Below are 26,822 nucleotides of genomic sequence, written 5' to 3'. Positions count from 1 at the left end.
GAACAAGAAGAAATAGGTTGATGAATGAGGAGAGCTTATAAGGACAGGAAAGAAGAAATCAGTTTGGTAAGAAGCACCTAGAGGTTGAAGAAGAAGGTAGCAAGCTTCAGAAGAAGGAAATCTTCCAACAGAACCAGCATTTGATGTGGAAGAAAAGTTGTCAATGGCTGGACAATGAACATACTATTGGGCAGACAGGTGAGAGTACTTGTTCTGTCACAACAAAGGAGGTTTTGCAAGAACTTTTAAGCATTGCTCCAAGTTGTTAGCAAGTAGCACTGGGATAGTGGTGTACAAATCTGTTGTAGATTTGGCATCTTGGCAACTGATGGAGAACAACTTGTGGAAAGGTATTTAAATTAATAAATAGATGTCAGACATCTGGCAGGGATATTTTAAGGGCTTTATTTCTTCTACTTTTCTTACTTGTCCTTTTCCCCAGTTTCTATTGATGTCATGAAGAAACTTCTAGGAAGAATGCAGATTATTAGATTTTTGGGTTTTTTTTTAAACACTGATTTTCCCATGTGTTTGTGTTTATGAAAAATTCTCATCATGAAATTGTTTTGTTTTTTAAACTGATTTGAGGGAATAAGGAACACTAACTGGTGTAACAAGGTATTTCTGCATTCCCACAATTATTATTTGCAAGAATTATTACCATCCTTCCAAAAAGACTGAAGAGTAGCTTATATGGTAGTGCTACTTAATTTTTTTTTTTTTTTTGCATAAATCTATAACTACTGACTGAAAGTTTCCACAAAAAATGTAAGTCATAGAGACATAATAGCAGAAAGTATCTTAAGGGATGAGCAGTTTTTCTTTGAGAAGTAGGATAATATTTCAGAGTTTGTCAGGCCAATAATACTGCAGCATGTTTGAAGCCAGTGGAAGTTTATCTCATGTTCTGGTGATGTTCATAGTCTTTGGATGAATATTCAGTCTGTTCAGAAGTGTAAGTCAGATCTGTGATGCAAGTTTGGATTTCCCTTATATGAGGTTTTTATCAGGCTGTGTTTACTGAGGCCATGGCTTTTGCTGGTCACTAGCATACCCTAGGTCTGAACAGGAGTTGGTTGTACTTGTAATCATTGGATGCATTTTGATATTTACTTTTTATAGGCATGTCAGGTGTCTGTGCTAGGGGCACCATAAGAAAAGTTAGAGTTGATAGTCTATTAGTAAAAGGAGTTTCATGCTTCTTCAAAGAAATTTGGGGTTGGTAATATTTTTTGAATCAGACGGCTTTTTTAAGAAGAAGGCAGAAGTACCAAATACTTTGGAAGCCATAAACCACAAACATATCTTTTCTGTTTTCCCTATTTTCTTGTTCTCTTTTCTTTTTTTAACAAAGGATTTTTTTTTCCTTTAAAAATGTGGATACTAAATCCTTCTTATTTATTTCTCAGTAGCTTTTTTCCCAGACATAAGAAAATGGTTATGTATTATTGTTGTTGTTATTATTCTTGTTATTGTATTGTTTTAGATTTAACACCATTCTGTGCTTTTCTTATTATACTGTGTCATTCTATGACATACCACTCTACTTCCTGCGCGAAGTTTTTTGTTATGGTCTTGTAATGCTACTTTTATTGATGATTTCTTTGTCTTTCTAAATGTTATACATGTCATATCAGAACATCAGACAAGAAAGCACACTCTTGAAAACTACAGCTTAGAGAGGAGAAACTTATTGTTATTTTAAAATGACAATAAAGGTTTCTTGCAGGACTGAAATTTCTTCAGGCTCAGAGGACAGTGTAATACGGAGAGCAGCATATCCCTTCAAAATGTATCAATGCTGGTGATGAAAATTAGCTGTAACTGCTGTAAGATGTAACTTGAGGCATGGTTTGCTTCTATCCAGAAGCTGCAGAAGTTAATTGCTGTTCCATTTGTTGACAGTTGATCATTCCCTTTTTTTAATGGGAATTTTCACATACCTAAATAGCCTTCCAGTCTTTTTCTAGTACTTAGGCCTCTTCATACTTGTGTTGACAGAGGACAAACTACAGAGGAGGAGTTTGAAGAAAAATTAGTTTAAATTTTAAAACAAAAGTAATTTTTCTTATTATAGTAAAATATCATAATGCAGGCTAAACGTGTATTTATGGTCAATCTAAAAATTGTGGTATTTAGCTAGTTTTTTTATCATTCAGATTTAGGGAGAAATGGAAAATTTAGTAGGTATTTCTCCAACTTCATCACTCCTCTCCTGATGCTGTTTTGTTTCACTTAATGAACTTGAAACCATTTTTCCTTAATTATTCCTTTATGCTTGCATAATAATGACTATATAGTGACATTGAAATACCAATTTTGAAATTAATGAGTCTTACTACAAAATGCTTTTGTTGAATGACAGATAATAATAATGCATTTTCCTGGTAATAGTAAGATAAAAATATTTGTCAAATATTGTGATGCTGTAACATTGTACAGGCTTCCTGTTCTTTTCCTGGCCTCTTGGTGTGTGAAATTAGTCCAACCTGAGGGCAGTTGAAGTAAAAGTGTCTTTCATGAACTGTCTTGCACAGAAGAAACTGTCCTTCTTCTGTCCCATTCAGCAAGTCATCTGTGTTCTATTTTCCCTTGAAGTTTCAATACTGAGATTAAATCATCAGTACAAACAATGTGATAAAAATAAAATGTATTGTGTGTGTAAGTTGAGAATTAGCAATGCCTGGCGTGTTACAGTTTTGAGTCCAGTATTCCATAAAACTTCATACAGTGTAGATCATCAGTTATTCCTCTGTCTCTGTTTAGTTTTCAGTATGTTATCCTTGGTTTTTTTATGCTTTTGGCATGTTCTTAATAACTGTAGTTATGGCCTATGTTTCCTGCCTGTTAGGACAGTCAGGAGAGGGTGTTCTGAGGTTGGCTCAGAACCACATGTGCTGGTGAATGAGTATGCATGTACTGTTCTCAGCCAAAATGGAAAAGACTTGAATTCTGCTTTCTTCCATGCTAGCCATGCTGATGTTAGTTCACACCTCCTACATGGCTGCCAGTTTTCACAAAACATGTAGGAGCTGTGATGATTGGTCAAACTTGATTTCAGTTTAATAAGCCCAAAAGTTACCAGAGACAAATACTGACAGACAAGCAGTGCACTGACAAACCTAATTTTCTCAGAAACCAGGCTAACAAATATAATTCCAGAATATACAGTTTTGATATTCTGCTCTTTCAGAGTAGCTGAGAAAAGTTGCAACATACTAGCACTCAAGGCTTGAAGGTTTTTAGGAGGCCATACCACAATTTATACTAGCATCTCTTAATCCCAAGCCAAAGCAGTCATGCCACCAAACATACCTCCAAATTAATACTGGAATCACTGTGATTAAATTTCATATTTGTTAGGGGGAAAGGTTCTTACCCAATTTTGACACAATTTTCTTTTCATAATGGCAGTTCAGCTCTCCAGGTTTGGATCATGTTTGTGACCTATATAATTAATGTAAAAAATTGCAGAGATTGTTTGTGAGTTGCTGTAGTCCAGCTGTGGTGTCATGATTATGCATGTAATGTAGATTTATGTAGCTTGTAATCAGCGCTCTTTTCCAGCTGCTTTTAAAAGGTTCACCATTTGAAGAGGGGTAGAAGCCCTCAGCACTCTTAACTATTTATTCATGTGTGTTTACCCTCATAATTCTTTTATCACTACTGCAGCTTCTGCTGTTATTGTCCTTCTGTAAAGTCAGAGCTTAAGGAGGCATGAAATTCACATGTGAGTTCTAGCTAGAGCTCTGGTCTGATTAAGAATTCCTAGACATCAGAGTCCATTGAGTTGAGCTTGTCTGTATTGAATGCCTTCATCACATTGTCCTTCAACATTCCATGGAAATATTTTTAGCAGATTGGTAGCTGGGGGTTTTCAGACTTGCTGATCAATTAAATACAGTGCTAGAAATTACCTTCAGATCCTCTGTTTTGGAAAACGTGTAGTTTCTACTTCCATGTGGAAGCAGTAATATATCTGATACAGCATTTTGAGGCTAGTTTATAACTGTTACTTCTTATCTGGACGTTTACAGTTACTGATGTGTATATAGGGTTTAGAAATGTGTCTAGCCATCTCATGATCCTGGTTTGGACTTGAATGCTTTCTGAAGTACTGCATAGAGTCTGACTCCATCCACTGAGACACTGACTTTGAAGCAGTAAATCCATTAAATTTTGGTCTTTGGCAATGATCAAGTAATTCTAGGCTAGTCTTACTCCTTCCCAGCTATCTTAGATACTTGGAATTGCTTTTCAAAACCTTTAGATGAAATTTATCTTTTCTAGCATTTCCAAGTACTCGCTGTGGTTTCCACTTGGACAAATTACACTAAAAATTACGACTGTTCTCCATGCAGGAGGAAATACAGTGCTATATGGAATAAAGAAGCCCATATCTCAGTGCTTAAGTTGAGAAAACACAAAGAAAGCATGGGCAGACTGTGGAGGAAGGGTTTGACAGTAACTCACAAGGGTTGTATGCATTACTTTTCCTGTGAGGAAGGTGGAAATTCGCCCAAGTGGGTGGTGTGCTTTATTCATTCATCCTTAGCAAATCCCTTGGGAAACCTGACAGAGTGAGTACCCAGAGGCCTGAGAAGCTGCAGGTGTTTTGCTTTCTTGATGCTCTAGCCAACATTGGCTGGCATTTCTGTCGGCTTTGGGCAGCAGGATGAAATAGTTTAATCCAGAAGAATTTACCTCATGTTTCAAGAATTTTTGTATGTTTTTATAGTTGTATTGGGATAGAATTGAATCCACTTGATTGACACCTGTTCTCATGTAGCTGCAGGTGGCAAAGGCAAGATTAACATGTCAGTGGTGTTGATTAACATGACATTGGCACAAACAGTAATTGAAAAACTGTGTTACTTAGCACTTTCTTTCGTGGGATTTGATCTTTATATTAAATGAAGAGAGAGTTCATTTATTGTAGTCTGATTTGTTGTTGTCCATATCTCTGTCTTCTGTGTATTCTTACTTTGCTCTTTTGTGCTGGAAGTAGCTAACATTGATGTGACCATAAGGGAAAACAGTTCAGGAAACTGATCTGGCTGAAAATTCACCTTGTTTTGTTTTGTTTTTTTTTTTATATATTCTTTTTTGCAGTATATATTTGTATAAAACTGTTCTGGAACTGAGTACTGATACTCCGCACAGATGTCTTTGTGTTGTTTCTTGGTTCTTTTGCCACTTTACTTAAATGCATTTTATAATGAAATGTATGAAGCTGTATTAAGTCTTTATGCCTAGTTCCACATATTTTGACATGTTTAAAATATATAGTGTAATACAAGGGTTCTTTTTGTAAAAAATAGGAAAAAAGAAAACTTGGCAATTGCTAGCTTTTCGCAAGCATCTAAAAATCATTAGATCTTTCAAGCTGGCATTCCAGATAATAGAGAGAAGTATTTGTAATGAAGTTCCAGAAACATTTTTTCACTTAGATTATTCCCTCAAAAGATTATGTACTATTGTTAGTTCTGGCTAATTTGTGATCCAGCTGCAGGTGTTTTGAATTTTAAAACTCTGTGTTGCCAAATAACACCAAAAATTAACATTGAGAATACTCTGTTGCCATGGTAATTTCTTTGTTAGAAGACTGCCAAGTAACTATAAAGTGAAACCAGTGCTTTTGGTGTGCCCTGAAATAAGGAAGGGAAAGAAGACCAGTGAGAGCTGAAACATTACTGAGTTCCATGTTTTTTTTGCAGGTATTGGAGAGACCTTAAATATTCATCTTAAACATTCTACTTTCTTTTTATTGTTTGATTTGGGTTTTTTTAAGCTGGATTTCTTGTTTTCACACTTGTTAATGTGAATTTAAGCAATTTATAAAAATTTGTAGAAAAGGCCACTGTACAAAACACAAGTGATTTTAGTGTATTTTTAGTGACTTCTTGCCTTTCTACCTTAGCAGTACTGTTTAAACTTTTTAAGTACTTTTTAAACTTTTTAAACTTGAGGAAGTTCAAAAGTAAATCTCTTACTGCAGTAAAATCTAAAAAAAAATGTAGGTATTGTGTACCTACAGGCTTATCTAAATAATATTTTTCCTTTTGATTTGAGCCATTTTGATTCTAGTAGATCAGGCTCTCATTTCAACCTCCTAGGGTTCTCTTGGCATGAAGGGAATGTTTGAAGTATATATCCTGCACCTGCAATTTCTTCTTTTTCCTGTCATTCATTCACTAGACACTGGTAAATGGTAGTTTAGCAATAGCCATATGATAGGCTATATTTAAAACAGACTCTTCCTGGGACAGAATTAATAGCCTTGGTTCTTGATGTTTTCTCCTTGTTATCCCACTCTCACATGTTACCCTCATGTCAAATAAGTCCTGTAAGCCTGGAGAGTACAGGAAGAAACTGAAATGGAAACACAAGCTCAGAACTACCATCTTTTTTTCTAGGCATCAGGTGATAGAAAGGACATAAAAGACGTTATATTGCACCTTATATTGAATTTGAATGTGTCTGTGTAAAATTACAGGACACTGCTTTAGGAACATTGTCTTCAAATTGTAAAAGAAATATTTTTGCAGTTGTGTCTGCAAACTGTCTTGTTAAAGACAGTTTTCATAGACACCATAGCATGCTGAGGGAGAGGCTAGAGGCCTCTGTTTAATGAGTGTGTGTTTGTTCAACATTATGGATATTTCACAATGTTATAAACTCTTATAATAAGGTTGTGGGTTCACATACAGTGTCCTTCCTTGAAGAGAACAGAATGATTTGTCTTTTCTGCTTGCTTGTACCAGAACTAGGACTAGACTGTGTGCTGGCATAAAGCAGAAGTGGATGAAGAAAATCTGGTCTGTCTAGTGCTGGTTGTTTAAGGATTTAGTAATTTAAGTGCATTATTGGGTCAGGACCAAAATATTCAGTACCTCGTGGACTGAAGCCCAAGAAGAACAGTTGTATGTGCTTCAGACTGCTCTGAAGAAATGGACTTGTCCATTAGTTTATTGGCTTTCATGCATTTTGGATAGCTGGAGCTGACTGTATAAGTTAACTTCTATTAAATTTAGTTAAAAAGAATTTAAGATATTCAAGGTCCTTCAGATATTTGATATATGATACTAGCTTTTGTGTGTGGTAATATTAAAAAAAAAGCTTTTCCTTCACAGTTGTTCTAGTATTTCAGTGTTGGTAGAATGAAATACATCCAAACAAGTCACAGGTAGAAACACATTAATGCTTTTCTCAATACATTGGATTTTTTTCTTTTAAATAATGGTTTGGTTTTGGGATTTTTTTATTTTTTTTTTTGTCAAGTACAGTTGATACCACAGTTCAGAGTAGACACATACCTCTCTTGATACATCCACAGATCTTTAGTCACACTTTCCTTTTTTGTTTTTCTAATTGGCTGAACACTAGCTTAGTTTGGAATCATGTTGCTTGTACAGACCTCGAAACAAGTTTCAGAAGTGGCCAAGTATAACATTTTATTCTAATGTAATGCTTGTTTGAGAACTTTGCTGCTGTTGTCTTAAAAATGTGAAGGCAAATATCTTTGACTAGTCATATGAATTTGAATGTATAATTGTACCTACACTGTCATTTTATCCACATTCTTTGGTGTTTTTCTTACCATCCCTAATATGAGGACTGTTTTGTAGTAAGCTAAGACTTACTACAAAATAAGACCTAAGCTAGCCTTCTTGATGTTTTGTCTAAAAATGCCTTACATTTCTCTTAAAGAGACTTGAAAATTTTCAAACAAGTTTTTTTGGAACAGCTTCTTTATGTCGCAGGCTCTTAAAATAACTTCCTCTTCTATTGTACATGTGTTTTGTCTTGTATTATGTACAATAACAGCATCCCATTCATTTAAAAGGGATAATGTCTGTGATCAGAAGCCCTTTCCTAACACATTCTAACGCTGATTTAGGAACTGATTCAACCCTTCCAAGACTTCTGTTAGTCAAAATTAATTTGTAACTACGAGTGAAATACCAGTGTCAAAATGGAACTACTTCATGGAAAAACCCTAGAGAAGACTAAGAGATCAAAGACACAATTAAGTAATCCTGTGTCAGTTTCTTTCTGGGCATGAGAAGGGCTTGGACATGCTGCAGATTGGGAAGGTCTGGTTGAACTTCCACACAAAAAGACAAATCTCTGGGAATGGCTATTAACCCTTTGGAGCCAGGTATAAAACCTGAAATAGAAAGCAAAGTAGTTGAAGCTATTAGTTTCTCCCTTTCTCAGCTGTGCATTCTGGGTTAAATACGGTTCTTGTGATGTCTTTAAACACACACTTGTTCTTTATTATTTGCTAGAAATCACCCTCTTGGTTTGATATGTACCCTCTGGTGCCTTTGTACTGTGTGAGCAGTACCCATTAAAGTTGGGGCTGGTTTTGTTGCCAGATGAGTACTGCGAAGCAATTCCTGTTACAGTCTCCCTCAGTAATGTGCACTCCTTGGAAAAGGTGAATTTCAGGAGAGTTTCTGCTTCTTGTCTGGCTTGTCATCTGCTGATCCCCTACTGTGCTCTTTGTTTGCCCTTTCTGGAAAGGGCAGCAGCAGCTACCATCTGCCTATGGCTTGAAATGGTTTGCATGCTGCTGTTTGGTACATGTCAATGCTTTGTGGCAGTGCTTACTGCAGGTGGAAAGCTGTTTTCTTGATGGATGCCTCTCTTTGTGGAGTACCATCAGTCACGGAATTTTTTGAACTTCATCTTTGTTTAGCTTCAATAGTAATATAAATACATTGTTTTATGAAAGGGCATAGTGCTAAATGGATGATTTTTGTTCATAACCGTAGCTTCTGAAATATGCTTATGTGCATATTTATGCTTATGCTTGTTTTACTACCTAGGCTTGTTTTAAAAAGTGAGTTCATTTCTTTTATGATTTCTTTTGTATTTAATAATATGTAGTCTATATCTACTCTTACTTTGATATTATCTATTATTATTAATAATGTGTGAACACAAACATTTGGTAGCATTAATGAGGAAGTATAGTTTAATTGTCGCGTAAATAGTATTTCCTAACAAAATGAAGAACTGTCTTCAGCAAAGGAAAACATCTCTTGTTCTTTGTTCAAAGAAATCCTTGAAGTGGTTATTTCCACATACAATTGCAGACTTCCTTAATTTCCAGGAATCCTAAATCATGTTGATGGAAGAAATTGTTTGGTTTGTGTTTTGCTTGTTTATAATTATTCTTTAGTGCTTAATGTCACTGCTGAGTAAATTAAAAATCCTTATTGCCTAGTCTTAAAGCCTAAAGTCTGATCCTGACTTACACTGCGGCCTTTTTATGTTTCAGTGCAAAGAGTTCTCCTTTTCTTACTATCTTTTCTTGAACTATTTATAAAAAATACCTTATAATATTAATAAATATTTGTTATTATTTTTTGAAAGTCATTACTGTTCTTGGTGGGGTTTTTTTTTTGTTTGGTTTGGCTTAGTTTGGGTTTTTTTTCTACTAATGGCAAAGTTGCCTCTCTCACTTTGTAATACAAGAGACCAGGGCCTACCCTGGTGGTCTAAGCCCCATTGTTTCAGGCACACTGTAAATCTGTAGCTAAACTTTTTTGATTTCTTTCCCGAAGATCTGACTGCTTTCTTGAGAACGTTATGAGTACTTCCAAGAACAGAGTTGATGCATACTGTCCCGTGTGAAAGAAGTGACTGGATTACATAAATTGATACTCCTAGTCTGCCAAGGAGCGAATACCTCCTCTCATTCCTGCTGTCATGTCTATACAGCCTTCACTGGCTGGCAGCAGAGGAGGCTGAAGTTTGGCTCTTGTAGGTCCTAGAAGCATGCTGTGTGTGCATTAATATTTCTATTAAAAAATACCTGACAAAACATTTTTGAGAGAAAGTTAAATGTACTTCATCTTTGCATACACAGTAAGTAATATGTAAAGTATGAGTTATTTAAATTCCAGTATGTTTCTAGCTTATGGATTTTTAGTTTTTTTGGATTTTTTAGTTTTTAGTGGTTGTTAAAAAAATAGAGAATAAAAAATCGCAAACTCAAAACAACCTCCCCTCCCCAGAGTTCTAAGAAAGCATACCCAGTTTTCCTCTGACATTCCAAACATTCCATTCAGTGTACCAGTATGTATAGTATTGAAGAGCTGTTCAGACAGAAGCTGCCTTTTTTTTCTTCTTTTTAGAAGAAGATATACTATAGGGACCTATGATAATCTTATTCAATGTCTTGTAAAAAAGAAATATCTGCATGCCTTGATGGCAAATGGTGATGTTAGGGGTTTCTTCCTTAACGTGTTGAAGTCTCGAGCAGTGCTGCTGTGTAGCAGAAACTTGGCACTTGGTGCTTTTTGGCAATTGGTTTCTGCTGTTAACTGAAGTAGAAATGCTTTTGTAGGTAGATCTGTGTGCACAGTAACTTTTACTAGGGTAACTAAGGTAAGTACTTAACTTTGCTGTAACAATTTTTGGAACAGGATACCACATTTAGGTCAGTTACTTCTATCCCAAAACCTCTTTTACCTTTTTATTTCTCATGGTGCAAGTGACTAACGCTGTCCCCCAAACAATTCCCCTCTGTTGCTTCTCAGAGAAGCACTGCTTTCCATGTTCCTTGGCTTGCCTGGCAGAGGCAAGGCTGACAATCAACACATACCCCTCTCTAGAAATTGTTTTGCTCTGATTCAGCTTTCAGTTAAGCTACTGGTAAATACCTTCAGGGCTTAACAACTTGATTGAATCAGTAATCTAAGCTACAAACCTAATCAGTTAGGCAAAGTATGTGTTGTGCTTTCCTTTTGTTTTTTCATAAAGTTTTTTCATACACTTTTACGTAAAGTGTAATCTTTATGGTCTATGGCAGGGTGTATATGTACTAGCCAGACTCCCTGTCAGAGGTGTGAAGTACTGCCCTGTGAGCTTTGCAGATTTTTCTTCTTGTTTTTTTTCTTTTCAAGCCTGATGTAGGTTTATATGACTAATATTCTTGACCTGACTAGGTGGTGGAGTTGTCATCAGTCTGTCACTTTGATGTTATCACTGAGAAATTAAAATAGAAATGTAATGTAAAGAACTTTATTGAAAAAGAGGTGCCAACTTAATTTTGAAACTTATCCCTCTGGATAAATTTAAGATAAATTTAGCTTTTGTCAGGAAGACTGATATTTTTTCATTTTTTTTCTTTTTTTTTTTTTTTTTTTTTTTTTTTTTTTTTTTTTAGTATTTCATGTTGTTCTAAGTTTAACTGTTAAATACAAAATTTTAATAGACATAGTAAGATCTATATGTATAAATAAGGGGGAAGTTGAGTTGTAAAAATAAAGGATCGCTATTGACTCCCTGTATCTGAAACATTCATCATTAGACAGCACCTGGGCTTAAGGTTTTCCATTATGAAATTTAATTGCAAAAGATAGGATGAACAAAGAAATCATACCAATCTGTCTGATAATAATAATAATAATAATTCTTTCTTTGTTATTGGTGTGAGAATTAATTCCAAAATATAATTGCCAAATTTTCTTTAAAACTGCCTTCCTTAAATTTGGGAACAGAGTACCATGGTAGGATGGCAGGTTGAGACAGACTGCAGCAAGTTAGAAATCATTTGGATTTTTGTTTTCAACAAAAATGAATTCAAATATATAAAAAGAATTTAATATCTCAATTCTGTTCCATAATAAATAATGTTAATTTTTGAGAGTCTTTCCTTTACACTTGAAGATGTTTAATAATTAAAATTCTTTTATGTATTATGCACCAATGGACTTAATGTACTGCTGGTGTTTCTCTGGGACAAAATAAGCTAAGTAAAGGCAAAAGGTGAGACATTTCAAATCCCTAGCTCAGTCTAGCTCTAAGAATAATATTAAAGTATGGCTAGTTAGGAATGTCTTGTCTTCTATTTAGACCTCAGACACATTTTTAGACTGTTGGTTATTCTTCCTCTGATGTTTATGGAAGCAGTTTGATTTTAATGGAAATCTGAATTCATTTGAAATGAAATTTGGTTAGCAGGGAAATGCACTCTATTTTCAAAATATTTCTCTTTGTTGAACTAATTTCTAAAATTTAAGTCAATGTAATGAATGTATTGTATGTGGAACATAATCAAGGAAAACAGTTTATAATGTCTTCCATATTTCTTACAGGTTGTGAAGATGAGAAAAGATGTGAAGAAGGCCAGAGTCCTCACTATTCGCAGACTAACCAGACACATCGGGAAATTAAAATCGAAAAAGTCAGTTTTAAATAATAGTGGGTTTTTTTGTGGTTTATAAATAAGGCACTATTTTAATTGTTTTCACAGAAACAGAAGAATGGGAGAAGAATGTACTAAATTTAAAACTTAAGGCACTAAAACACATTTGTCTTATTTTAACATAATCTTAGACTAAAAATACTAACTAAAAGGAGTTTCATAAAGCAGAATTGAGATGACTTTTAATTGGATTTAGTGTATTGGAAGGTAATCTGAATCAGTTACAGAACCTTTTACAGCACATCTGAAAGTGTCAGATTTCATTTTTTAGATTATTCTGCTGTTGAATTTAAGTTGCACCAAGTTTTCTCACAGTAGTTATCTTCAGGAGTATGTATCAAAAAATACTTCATTTGCATAGATATACAGGTCATACTTGATTTTTAGTAATTACTATTAATTCTTATATTAACTGCTTAAACAATATATTGTAGATTTTGTTTTTAAGATTACTGGCCTGAAGTAACTTAGTACGTGTCTTAGAGATGGTGTGAGATACATCTCACACTGTGTTCATGGTGTAAATTGAGGATACTCTCACAATTTTAGCAAGTTGTCCAAACTAAGAAGCAAATCCACTGAACTTCCATATTTAGGTACTACAGGTCTTAAAATAGAATTCTGTTTGAGACACTGGTGTCACCTGTTCTTGATATGAATTGTGGTTTTGTATTTTCTGATGCAGTAACATTTGTTTTCACATTGTTCTGCTAAATCCTCAGCGTTTCCTCTGCTGTTCAGTTCAGCAAAAGCTTTAGGCTATATTCAGCTCTTTGCTAAAATGTTAATTTGCCAATAAGGGATTGTGTATATGCACCCTCTCCTGATTTTTTTTATTTTGCTACTTAGTATTGCCAGAGAGGAAATAAAATAACTAAACTGAGATTTCTTTAATGACAATAGACTTCACTTGCAGGGGTTCAGAAGACTTGAAATTAAAGAACCAAAAACGAGTTGAGAGATTAATAGAAGAAATCCATGCCATGAAGGTAATGCCATGTTTAGATAATTCAATATTAGAGACAACTATTTTAAATTGTCTGTTTTGCGACTGCCTTACTGAAACTGTTAAGTATTTTCAGAGTAAGCTTGAACATTAACACAGCTAACAAATTGTGAGTATTTGCGTTTGTCAAGGTGTTAAACAATTTGAGTCTTAAGCATTCCAGACTAAACATGAATTTGCTTAGCAGTGTGTGTTGGTGTGTGGTGTTTGAAGTTTTTACTGCAACAGTTAAAGCACAGAATTTGAAATTCTTGTGCCGCTCAGGAGTATGGGAAGGCATTTTGTGTGTCTGACAGTACAGTATCCTCATTGTCTGTCCTGCAAGCTCTAAATATCATGCCATTTGTATTTGGTTCTGTAATAATTTCAAATTTTAGCTGGAAGGGACTGGTTACACTTGAGTCAGATCTTTTTTTAGTGTTTAGCCTTGCTGTTAATTGATACAGTGTTTGTATCTTATATGTTATCACATCAAGAAAATGCTTCAGAAATTTTCTAACTTCATAATGATTTGTGCTAATCTCTCAGTCTTAGTTGATACTACATAAAATTATGTATGGTGAAATGAGTTATGAATTCCAATCATAGGACTTGAACACAAGTCATGTATAGGTCGTGACAGATGTTTTCTCACAATATGGCTGTTTTGATTGTTTCCTTGATAAGTGTATTTGATAACTGTAGTAATTATATCATTATGCTACTATTGTGTGCTATTCTGGGAGCGCACAATATTTTTGTTTGTTTTTAGCATTTCTCTTTCTTTTGTCAACCTTGCACAGATTGTAGTCTTCAAAAAAGGCTAATAACAGGAAATGCTTCATTGACCAATTTACATGTGCTTTGTGCCAAACTGATGAAGTAGAATCAGAGGGGTTTTTAGCTTAATACTTAAGAGTCTTCATAAACCAGCAAAAGGGAAAAGGAAATGGGCAGCACTGCTCAATCACCATGACAGTAATATTGAAGCACTCTGCATTACGGACTTGCCATCAGTCTTAAATTTGGTCTTGTATTTGCTCTTTTTCTTCTCTCTCCTTTTTTTTAATTTTAATTTTAATTTTTTTAATTGTTTTTTAATGCTGAGTATGTGTGTCTCCGTTTCTAAGAGAATAATGAAGTGATCAGGTGTGCTGGACCACTGAGCTCAGAAACCCATGGTTTTTTTGTGGGGCTTTTGTGAATGTTCTTGAGAGGGTTTCACTGCAAGATTTGTTCTGCACGCATTTACCAGGAATCTTTCTTTTGTCCACATTGTGCTTTTCCTGCCAGGATCGGTTCATGCAGAGAACTTAAAGCCTGCACTCAGGACTGTATTGGCCAAGTACATTCAAGTGTTGCTTCAGTTGGCATGAACATGTACAGGGCTTGTAAATGATAGCTTTAAGAGTGGCTGTCAGGGGAGGATAGATTTGTAGTCTAGAAAGCTGAAGGCAAATTTTGCTCTGCAATAGTTTGTAGAAAGGGAGGAGTCTTCAAAGTAAGCAGTTGAGAAGGAAGAAGTCTCCTGCTTCTTGGGTAGATAGCTAGTAAATGCATTTAGTTATTTGAAATTTTAAGTGCTGTAAGTTGACTTTATTGTTAAAAACAATGCACTGTTATAGTAATATTTAATAGGAAAAAGGTTTGTTTACTTGGAGATTTTTTGTGCAAAAATGCACAAGTTGACACTTACTAGCTCTACAGTACATTTGTTTCTTAAATGAAAGAAAAACTCCCGTTTCTTAAAAATCGCTTCCTAAAAGACACTAGTTATTTATGTATTTTTCCAACCACTGTTGATTTCTGTACTAACAGAGATTTTTAGAGTTGACATTGAAATATTCCTCATTCAGCATGGAAGAAGTAAAAAAGACAGCTTTCACACCAACTGATAACGTTCTTTCAGGTGACTTGAACATTTTATATTGGCGAAATCTCAATCCCAGCAACCTTTTGTCTTAAGTTATGGATCATAAGATTAATAAAAAACACCTTCACATAACTAATTCAGAATTGGAGAATTTTAAGGAAAGATTGGACACAATAGAAACAGAGAGTGATCTATAAAGTTGCAGTTTAGAGCAACTAAGGTTTGAGTTATTCTAGTTTATTTTAACAGTTTTAGTATGTGGATCTCAAACACATGCCAGAGGAAATTCAAAATCCTTTCAAAATTGATGGATTGCATGGTGGATATAGTAATTTTTCATGTTCTGTTAACATCAAGAAGTTGTCCATTAATTTCTCATTATGTGTTTTATGTAAGAAAAAATGCCTCTTCTCTCTTGGTGAATGATTAATCTTGAGGAGCTGCAAACTACAAAGATCAGTTCAATGGAAAAGACAAAAAATCCAACAAAATAATTACAGCAGCCAGAGTGGTTTGGAGCCAGAAAATGGATGTTGCACCAGAGTCTGATAGTATGTGTATTTTCAGGATAAAAGATTTATTGAATTGGTAACTTACAACTTCTGGAAATTCTTTATTGGTTGAAGGCCTGAAGGCTTTCTGTAAGTTGAAGAAAATAGCGCAGTTTTTTTCCAAGTTCTTCCCAGTAGCCAAAGTTGTGGTTTGACACTGGTTAAGCACCAGGCACCCACGAGAAAAAACTATTCAGTCATATTCCTTTGGTACAGCTTAGCAGAGGAGGCAGAAAGAAAGACTCAAGGGCTCATGGGCTGAGATAAGGATTAGGACAAAACATTCCAAGGGCAAAACAGGTTCAAAACTTTAAAAGGTATAAAGAAAAATTTGTTAACAGAATTAAAAGAGGATAATAATGAAACCTTGAGAACACTTGACTTCCTCCAGCCTCTCCTTCTTTCTCACTGACAGTACAGGGAGACAGGGCATGGGAGTTTTTGGACAGTTTTTCACTCAAAATCTTTCTTTGGTTTTCTCAGGGAGAGGAGTCTCTTCTGCTATGCCATGGGGTCCTTCCTACAGGAGACAGTTCTCTGCAAACTTTTCCAGGGTGGTTCTAATTTTCACAAGTAGCGGTCCCGCCCAACCTGCTGTAACATGAGTCCCTCTCCTGGGCAAAATAGTTTTTCCTAACTACATGGTATGGGTCATATTCATTCATGAGGTATATGTAAGTCTTTTAAGGATAAGCTGCTCTAGTTTGGAAGCAAGGTTCCTCTATCTCTGGAATCACGGGTCTGCTCTCTCTGTTTGGGTTTCCTACTAGACTACAGCTTTTCAGCATGCAGCTGCTCCAGCGTGAGCACCTTTTCTCACAGCCTGCGAATGGATCTCTGGATCCCCCCATGCACTTCATGAATTACCAGGAAACAGTTTGTTGTATTATAGTCCTCACCACACTTGTAGAAGAATCTCAGATCCGACGTTTGGAGCACCTCCTCTCCCTCCCTCCTTTCCCTGCAAGCGTAGTGTCACCATGTTGTTCTCCTCATGTGTCCTCACCTTCTCCTTTTCTCTGACTCAGGAAAAAGTTGTTGCCTGTAGATTCATTTGTTCTCATGTTCTGCCAATTGAAAAGTTCTCAGAGGGTTTTGCAGCACTGAAAGGTTGATCTTGTCTGGGCTCTGTACCGGGGAATTGCTCATGATGCCCCTTGCTGTCGGCCACGTGTGCCCCGCTGGCAGCGCATGGGCTGTGCCGGCTGCTGCGGTGCTGGCACCATTCCGCACCTCTCTTCATGTGGGGCGCCAAAAAGGAGAAGCTGCTGCCGCCTCTGCCCTTCTGCCTGCAGCACGGCTGGCTAAAAGCAGCTAAGCAGGCAACGTTCACTGTGAGCTGTGCTGAGATGGTGTGCTGCTCATCATCCCAGCAGCCACTCACGGCACTGGGATGGCCCCAGTGCCTCCTCACCCCTGGGAAGAAGAGGAAGGAATGAGCACACGTTTTTCCTTCTTAAATGTGTCATTGCAGAGGCGTTACCAACTTCTCTAATTGGGTCAACAGCATGTCTGTCATTAGAGCCTTCAGGGATTGGCTCTTCTGGGCATAGTAGAAACTTCATGGAGCTTGTCTCAGAAGCCGCTTCTGTGGCTTCCCCCATCCCTGCTAAAAGCCATTGTGTTAAACCAGTGCACAAAGATGCCTCTTCCTAAAACATCAGTCCTTTTTCTTCCATCATCAAGAACAGACCGAGACCTCCCTTCTCCTTATCATATGTCCAGAAAAAAAAAAGCCACCTGAGGACTGCTGGTAGCAAAGTATTAGGAAGGACTTTATGCCTTCAGAAGGCATTATTGGTGGATTCTGTTTTATAGGGAATTGGGTTCAGTCTTAGGGAAGAAAGACTGAAATTCTGCAGCCTTGACACCGTTGTCTATTTACTGAAGTTTTTAATGCAATGGCTTAAGTTTTTCTTTCCCATAAAAAAAGAAAATCTAATGGTTTGAAATCCTAATCAGAGAGAATTCTTTGCTTTCTTAGGACTATTTCTCAGTTCAACTGCCTGGAAACTCATAAATTTTTTGAGCCTGCAGCTCAGCAGGACTTCTCTGAATGAAACAAATTTGAACATTCAGTTACAAGATTTTAACTTCTCTTTATAGATCTTTTCTGGATTTAAACTGTCTCTCTCTTTAACTTCTCTTTCTAGTTTGTGTTTATACTAACTACAGTCTGATACAATATGAAGGACAAAATGCTTGCTATTACTAACTCTCAGGGATGCTGTTTTCCTGTCCTCAAATAAATTCTGAGCAGACAGTGCTGACATATCACTTTAAACACACTGTTTCCTAGGAGTGAGATGGTATAAGATGCTTTTACTTTTTAGGTTTAATAGAGTGTCCATGTATTTTTTTAATATGCTCTACATAGTCACGCATGCACGGTTCTGCATATATATTGAAAATCTGTTAAGTGTTGGTGCTGGGCTGTGTTGAAAAACCTTTTGTTATTTGAATTTGCAAATAGTATATAATGTAGTATTGTTAGAATGGCATTTAAATATTTTATTCTCTATATTTTCATTGTTAGAACTGAAGAATTAAAAAAATCTTAACTGGCAAATACAATTAAAAGTGTTTCAGGCACAACAATCAGAAGTAAACATTGTGAAAAATGAGAGCAGTTAAAAGTTCCAGCTACGTGAATGCAGGAACTGGGTTAATTGGTTGCAGGAGTTCTCGAAGCTATTGGAATAATACACTGGTTTTTGAGTTCTTCAGTTTTCATTTTTCCAAAACTGTATAAGTATTTATTCCAGAATTCACAAAAGGTCGGGGAAAAGAATGGTAAGATCCTTTCTAGACTTCTGTGAAATACAAAATTGTGTATACTTACAGATATTTCTTTACTTGTTTATCAGGCTTGATGATACTATCAAAAGGGATTAATTATGCATTGTAGAGTAGTACTTTCCATATTTAAGAACCTATTCTTTTTTGAAAGTTTCTTGACACAAAAATAACAGATTGCTAAGAAATCACTAGGCAGTGTGTAGCTTACCTTGAGCTGTTGGAATATCTTGACTGAAAAAAGATCTTAATATAATCGTTATCTCTTTACCAGGTGTCTAGGAGTACTTTGGCCTTTATCTTGAAACAAAAATCTTGTCATGTTTGGGGGATGCCCATTAAGAGAATATGGACAAAAGACAAGTTGCAGTGCTTGAAGGAAAAATGCTTTTGTCAGGAATGAGCAGCAGTTTGTTTCAGCCATTTTCAAATGTCTTGGAAAGATAGGTTCTCTATCCTGAAAATTATCACTGGAGAAACAGGTTCGTTAATACAATGAGGGTTTTTCTTACACTTAAACAACAGTATTTATCACAGAATAATGAATTTAGTACAAAAGATACAGGAAAAAATAATGCTTTACATTATGTTCTTAGTTTTATATTCTAACAAGGTGTTAACAGAAGTAGACTTGTTTAAACATGAACTCCATTACTATGGTTGTGAAAGCCAAATTATTTTATAAAAGTATAATCTCAGTTTGAAGGATGTTTTCACACTCATTGTCCTTGGAACAACATCAATTTCCAGAAAGTAATAGGTGCAGCATAGTGTAAGGTTGAGGGCTGGGTAACTGATGATTTTTGTAGTAGGTCAGCTTAAGGAGCTTGGTAGGTCTTTCTTCTGGTATGGCCTTTTATATCCTAAAATACCAGTCTTTTCTGTAAATCTTTGTCATTTTCTTCTAGCAGTAGTGTGTTCTTTCTTGGTTAATTGAAGTTTTCCACTGGGCTGTTGGGGTCCACTCCAGCTAGCTATAAACCCCTGCCCACACAATATTTCATAGATTAAGAGAAAAGACAGAGAACTGCTCTTCTCCACACGGGAAATGTTCTCTCTTTATTCCAAGATCCCTTTATTCCAAGAGACACACCAGGTGGACAAACCCATGGGAGAAAGAGGGCATTCCCTGGTACCAGGGAACTTTTATACCCTGGGGATGGGGACAGAAGAAAATGTCCACAGCCAATGGGATACCAGTGAGGAGTGGCAAGGGGAGGGGTAACCCAGGAGAGAGACCACCAGGGAGTACTGGGGTAGGTGAAGGAAAGACCATGTGATGCGGGAAAGGGATAACAAACCACGTGATACAACATAAGCTATACAGTGCAATATAAAAACTACTCTGTGCAAATTCCCAATCACCCAGTGCAAAAGAACAAAGTAGTGCACCACAACAGTTAATGATTTCATCTTCTGTAACCAGGCTTTCAGTTAACATCTCACCGTAAAATTGTCTGAAGTTGGAGTGGAAACAAATGCACTTTTTTGCTTTTTCTTTCTCCTGGCATGTGTTTCCAACAGTCTTGCATATTTTCTTTTAAAATAGATAATACTGTAGAATCTTTACCCTTTAAAAGTTTTTGTAAGAGTAATGGGAATTGCTTAAACTTCAGTGTAGTCAGCCTAGGAACAGTCCTTGATGCTTCGCAACAAAAGGCAGAGGCAGAGGTCGTTCAGCATCTGCAGTGGTGTGGGCCAGATGCCACTTGTAGACAATTTCAGGGAAGGAAGAAGGGGTAGAACTTCAAGTCACTCAGTCTTCCTTCAGGAGAGCAGTCCAGATCCTTCCTTTGGTGCAGGTGTCTGACTTTCTATCCATGCAGTGATGCATTCTTCTACGGAGATATGCAGGAAGTGTGGGACTTTGAGTGGCAGATATATCCATATGTGCGTTGCTCAGGCGTAGACGTGTGAGGAGTTAGGCGCTATTAGGAAACACAAAAGTTTGCTGCTTTTGCTCTCAACAGCACATTCTACTTTGCCAGTGGCAGTTCATGGCTGTTCTGGAGAATGTATGCCTTACTAGGGAGTATTATTTTTGTTAAAAAAACTGAATATTAATTCAGTGGGTATCTAAAATTATGTTAAGGTTGAAGTAAAAGCTCTCCCAAGTATGGAACACAATGTAAAGACCACCTAACATAATGGAGAAGAAGGTGGTGTGGATAAACAGTGCCCAAACACAAACAGGATGTCCACCAAAGGTAGAAGCAAGACCAGACAGCCTGTGAGGCATCTAGAAGACACTGTGCTGATGGTGTGCAAAGATGATGTCAGTAAATACAAAATTCTGATAAATTTTCAATGAGTGAGGAATGTGAAGTTCTGTAGGAATGGATTCTGTAGGTACACTGCATCAGAAGGCTAAAGGAAAATAAAAGTCCACAGCTCAGTGTGGAGATATGGAAAAAGGTGAGCTATTTAATGGGTTTTTTTTTAATTGGTGAATAAGAATGAGGAAGGAACAACTCATCAGGAGCCTACATGTCTCCTCAGTGTACCCACTTTATTTGAATATTCCTACTTACAGCCTTTTTTGATTCTCAAAATAGTGAGAAGGCAGGTTGATATAATCACTGGCTGAGTTTTTTTATTAATCTTCATAGCATTTCATACTCTTTTCACTGGTACATTGCTTCCGTTCATATTTATGAGAAATGAAAAACTCCATACTTAATATTCTTAACTGTTTTCCTAAGCTTGGTTGCTTCTCTTGCAGGGTCAAAATATGTTGAATGAGCAATCTCAACATGAGAATACAGTAGAATGATACTTTCTTTTTTTTTCTTCCTAGATAGCAAGCATAAAAGAATACTTAAAATTGTACAAAAGACAGAAAGAATAATTAGTGTGGGATCTTGTACTATATAGTTTTAATTTGAAGGAAGAAAATAGCTGACAGCCATTCTTATTGTTTTATTACATTATGATAGCAGAAGTTCTTTGGCTTTTTTAATATACTGAGATACTGTCTTGGATTACATAAAAAATGGGCTGCATGATTTAAAAATAGAAGTCAGTAAAAATATCAGCTTCATTTTGAAACCTTTATTGTTGACAAGATACTTAAATAGAAGCAGCTATTGTGGTTCTTTTCTTATGCATTAGATTCCTAGTTACAAAGTTAAAACAGATCACAAGGGCAGCTTTTTGCTGGATATGAGACATCTTAAGGAAAATATTAAAGTGTGTTCTAAGTGCAGGTTGTCAACTGACTTAAAAATATGGCTTGCAGATGAAGCTTTTTCTATCAAGTCTTGCATAAGAATTTTACTATCTCATTTTTTGTAAGGATGCAGAATAAGCCATTTTCACTTTCTGAAAAAATAGGGCTTGCAGATGAGACTTCGTCTCTTCACTGAATTTTGTGTATTTTCATTGTTTTATTTTAATAAAGAGGCAACCTTTGCAATAATATTAAAAAAAGAACGTAACTCATGTGCCTGTATGTGAAAATTGACCAGTGACAGCAAAACAAACCACTTACTATTAATCAAAATAATGACAGAAGTGTCAGCTTGTTTCTGCACTCATTTTGAAAATATTTGTGTATTCAAAATAGACACTTTTTTTGTACTTTTGACGTCTTTCATCATCCCAAGATGCATTTACTGAACCAATTTGGGCCTTTTCTTAAACATCTCTGTAATTCATGAGAACCTGAAAAAGAATATTTCTGTAAGTACTGCATACTTTTGCTTTGTATTTTGATCATCCTATGCTGAGGTATTGTAGTCATTGTGAGATCTCTGAGAGAATTCTAATTAACTTCTTGCTGTATACTAGCTGGTCTTTGTACTAAATTTATTCTGGAGAAGCAAAGAATAATACCTGCAATAATATTCTTCTTAGTATGGTGGATAAATACTAAACTGTCTAAATATCCTTAATCATCTGTTCTTTTTGTCCTCTTTATTCTGAATAAATTTTCTGTAGAAATTGGATCTTTTGAAGGATTTGTGGTGGGAGGGGGGAAGAAATTGGAGACAATTGTAAGTATCTTTATAGTCACTTGGAAATTAATTAGTTCAGTATGGTGACTGCAGCTGCTATGACTCTGTTCCAACTGACGCTTTTGTGTGTAAAATCTTGTTTCCCCCATGGCTACCTCCTGCTTAAAAAAAAAAAACAAAAAAAAACCACGTCTGTTTGGGAACGTAATGTTAATGTAAATATGACTCCAGTGCTGGACAGTTGTATTGGCTTTTGTTTAGGTGATGATTTAGTGAACACATAGAGGTAGAATAATGGTGCCTTTAGGAGATGAAAGTCGTGCCCTGCAAATCAGTCAGAGGTCTTTGAAGGAGTAAATACATAGTACATATTGTTGATTTAGTTTTTATATTGTTTTATGTTATTTAAAAAAGCCATTGTCCAGCTTTCACCAAAGCCTCTAGTGGTTTTATGTGGTTTTAGTTCGGTTTTTCTTTTTTTAAAGCTGGTCATGAATATGAATTTTCTTCTTTTAGTCATAGAGTTAAACATAGTAAGCGAAAGAGAAGAATAAATGCTTGGCTTTTGTAGTGTTGGAAAGCTAGCAGTGGAGTTTGGTGCAGTTCAGTGCTGGAAATGATTCAGAAAAAGTGAATGAATGACAGAGCTTGAAGATTCCAGAATTTTGGGGTAGTGAAGATACTAATACTTAAAACACTGCAGAACTGATCAACTGGGCAGCTAAATGACTGAAGAAATTCAATGGTAATAAATGCAAAGCAGTACTTGTGGTGGTGTTGAGAATTACATTTCTTAATTTTTACTGGATTGAAAGAAATTGGCTTTTGCTGATACTGCTGGGAGGTGGATATCATAGTTACCATATATATCTGTGAAAATGCTAGATTGCCCTTCCTTGTCTTCAGACAGAAGACAGTCTGTTCCTATTAAAATTAATTGTTTTACTGTATACTGCATAAATCGTCTTTGTGTATGTAAAAAACAACCAAATAAACTAGTAAAAGTATAAAGAAGAATGTCAAGATTGATCATACGTGTCACAGCATCTGTATAGGTGTAACAAAGTTGAAAGAGGATTCTCCAGGATATAAGGGGAACTACTGATGCTGTAGTTTTACACAGTTCACGTATTTGTCCTGCATACATCTTGTGTACCGGTATTTTTCTGAGGTGGTTTTAACAGCCTATTTGAAAATCTGCATGTATTAAAAGCAAAACCTTTGTTTGTGTGTTTTCTTTCAATTTCTTCTTTCCGCCTTTACTCCTTATCCTGGGCAAATCAGGTGACGGGTTTCTCTTGCTAAAGTTTCAAGACCTCTAGGAAAGGGCAAAAACTAATTCATTTTTTCCTCCATGGAGCTTGAAGAAAGGAGTGGAGGAGGAGTAATTTTCCTGGAGACAGTGCTTACTGGGAAAAGAAATTAAAACAAGAAGTTCTTTTTTCCTGCATGGTGTCTAATCTTTGAACTCTTATGCCCTCTGGAAGCAGACAAAGAGGTTGTGCATATGGGGTCTGTGTATTCACGTGCTTCTGCTTCACGCTGCATCTCTCCGGGTTCTTCTGCCCCCCCTATTTGTTTCTGTTTCCGTCTCTTATTTCAAACCCGAACCTAGCGGGTGGGGGGTTATTACGCAGATTGCACCCATTTGTCAGTCACTATCTTGTTGTTTGGCAATGCTGTGAGCATCCAGCACGGCCTTTCGCTGGCTGCCTCGGTGGCGCCTGGCTGGCTCTGCGCTGCCGGGCGGAGGGGCGGAGCGGGGCCCCGCGCCAGGCGTGCCCCGCGCCTCGGGCAGGCGGCGCTGCCTTCTGCCGCTCGCTGCGGCCGCGCTGCTGGCGGCCCGCGCCGCTGCTGGCAGCCGCGCCGAATGCCGCGGATAGTAACTCTAAACCCCCGGCACTTCCAGCCAGAGCAGCGCTGCGTGGAAATATGTTAACCCTCGAGTCGCATGTGGTTGTTATTTCAATATTAGGAAAGCGCTGTGGAACAAAGTGTGTCAGTACAATGAAATTGCAGATTGCATTACAGTGCAAGGGAACACTGACATTCAGAACTAAGGGATGTTTGAAGAAAAAGGAATATTCGAATAATGATAATTTTTGGCATCATGCTTGCTGTGCTTCTAAGCTTGTTTTACTTCTCTTGTCATTTTATATGCTTGTAGATTACTTTCATAATACCTTCTACTTCTGAAATTGTCACAAGATTGCAGACTAGCTAATTGCTCTCTGTCTGCTGTGGTGAAAACAGTGACTGCTCTCTGATTGTGACTACTGCATCAGATGTGAACCTCCAAAATGAAACAATTCGATTAATCTAATTGACAGAATAAAATGCCAAGTTCACAGTGTTCATCTCAGTAGACTGATGTAATTGCTGGCATTTGACTTGCATACCTCTTGAAATATTAAATTAGTTTATAAACGTGGCAGAAAAGATTGGCCTGTACTTGCCAAATAAAGTTTGGGTATTTTACAAGAGCTCAAACAATTAACCATGTTAAGTGTTCTTTTTGGGAGTTGTTTTATTCATCTTGTTTTGTTATTAAAGTGTGAATAAGTAGTCTTGCCCTCAGCTGCTTGTTCTGCTTTTAGAAGAGGTTATGCAGCATAGAAGAATGAGGGTGTTTAACTTGAGGAAGGTAACCATTTGTGCAAAACTGTGTTTATAAGAATATGGAGTCGATTGATTAGATGGGTATTTTTGTAACTTTAATTTTCCAGAAAACAACAAACCCAGAAAACTATAAAATTTTGTATTGTGAAACTTATTAGATGAAAATTCACAGGTTAACACTGAATTTCACTTGGATCTAAACTGAGACAGCAATACTGTAGACATTTAGTAATGTTTAAAACTGGTGCCAGCAAAAACCTGACACCAGTGTAGTTTACAAAAAGAACAATTGCTAGACAAGTTCCCCTTGAAGTACATTCTTAAATTCCCAATGGTTAACTGTGATTTTGGAGTATTCTTTTTTTTTTTTTTTTTTTTTTTTTGGAATGGTTAGGTACAGTTAATTTGCATCAAAATCACTTGTTCTTTGTTCATCTAAAGTGAGGTGATTCCTAAGCTTCTGATTTTTTTGGGAAGTTGTATTCTGGTAATTTCCTCTAGTGACACCTTTGGTTTTGTTATTTTAAAATATGAATTAAATATTACCTTTTTTTTTTTCTTAATCTGTTTTGTAGTATTTCTGTCCAAGTTGTTATTAACCCAACAAGGTTGAAAATTAATGATTTCAAGAAAGATTACTTTTTTATTTTGAGATGTCTTATATTAAGATCAAAGACCAGGTAAAGCAACATAAATTCAATTTGAAAATTTTAGGAGTAGATAAAATATGCAAAGTCATTAAAAATACATTAAATGTCTTTGGTACATACATCAGGAAAATTAGAAACTGTAGAACCGTTAATTCTTAAACTTTTCTTTCTCTTTGTAATACAGATTTTTGATGAATTATTAATTAAAAACTCTATAATTACTTTTGAACATCATAATAATCTTAAACCCAAGTGATCCAGGGCAGTGTATTTAAATTATAATTCACTTAACCTGTCTCTCCCATTAGAGAGAAAATGTATTCATTTCTACTGGATAAAACCTCTCTTTTTCAGGATATGGTGATACAGAACCAAGTCATCCAGTCAGGTCACTGGCAAAAGCTGTGTTGGCTATACTGGTGAAACAAATAATTTTTTTAAAAGTCCATTGAATATTTTTTGTTGCTGTGCTTTTGCTTTGCTGTAGATGTCTGTCGTTTATGACACAGATGTGTACAGTAAAACTTGACTTTAATGGAAAGCTACATTTCTACATACATATATTTTCAGACATTTATCAGACTTGCTGCATTGACTGTAAGCTTAGCAAAGGCTAACTCCTTGAAGTTATTTATTCAAATAATATATTGCTTCTGATTATTGGCGGACTTCTGAAATAGTATTCATTCAAGTACTAATAGATTCCTCTTTGACATCTGTTAGTGCATATATGTCTTTGATAATGAAAAGACACTTCCACAACACACAGAGCATTGTTAGTCGGAAAGGCATTCCTACCCCACATTATAATGTGGCATCTGATTTTCTTAGAATAAAGAATACATTTAATTTAAGTAGTAATATGCTGATTTGTTTTGTTTATATTAATTTTGACTGCACATATGCCTCAACGCACAGTCTTTACTTTGTCACTGTATTACATTGCATTAGATAAAAAGGTTTTCCCAAACACATGCACCCCACAGTGCTTAGTTACTATCTTTTTTGGTTTCTTACTACACAGTAGAGCCTTGTGTTTTTTAAGAAAATTCACATGATAGCACCACTTAGATTTTGTGTCCTTCTGTAATTTGAAAAGCAAAAATTTATGCCAGTGAGTCACCAAAGAAATACTGAATATAGCTCCCAAAACTAGATTCCTTTATTTT

At 36.1% G+C, this 26,822-nt stretch overlaps 1 protein-coding gene across 1 annotated transcript in view; it reads left to right on the top strand.

Annotated features, from left to right (window-relative positions):
• Nucleotides 1–26,822, top strand: part of SRFBP1 (serum response factor binding protein 1) — a 66,942-nt gene that overhangs the window by 9,440 nt on the left and 30,680 nt on the right. Inside the window, exons 2-3 of the mRNA XM_041395997.1 lie at nucleotides 12,114–12,202; nucleotides 13,140–13,212. Of these exons, the coding sequence (XP_041251931.1) occupies nucleotides 12,114–12,202; nucleotides 13,140–13,212 (162 nt within the window). The remainder of the gene's footprint in view (nucleotides 1–12,113; nucleotides 12,203–13,139; nucleotides 13,213–26,822) is intronic.

The sequence above is a fragment of the Onychostruthus taczanowskii genome, unplaced genomic scaffold (genome assembly GCF_017590055.1).
Source record: "Onychostruthus taczanowskii isolate IOZ18803 unplaced genomic scaffold, ASM1759005v1 scaffold122, whole genome shotgun sequence".
In the NCBI taxonomy this organism is placed as follows: Eukaryota; Metazoa; Chordata; class Aves; order Passeriformes; family Passeridae; genus Onychostruthus; species Onychostruthus taczanowskii.
The sequence above is the reverse complement of the archived record's forward strand: the minus strand, read 5'-3'. Positions and strand labels throughout refer to the sequence as shown.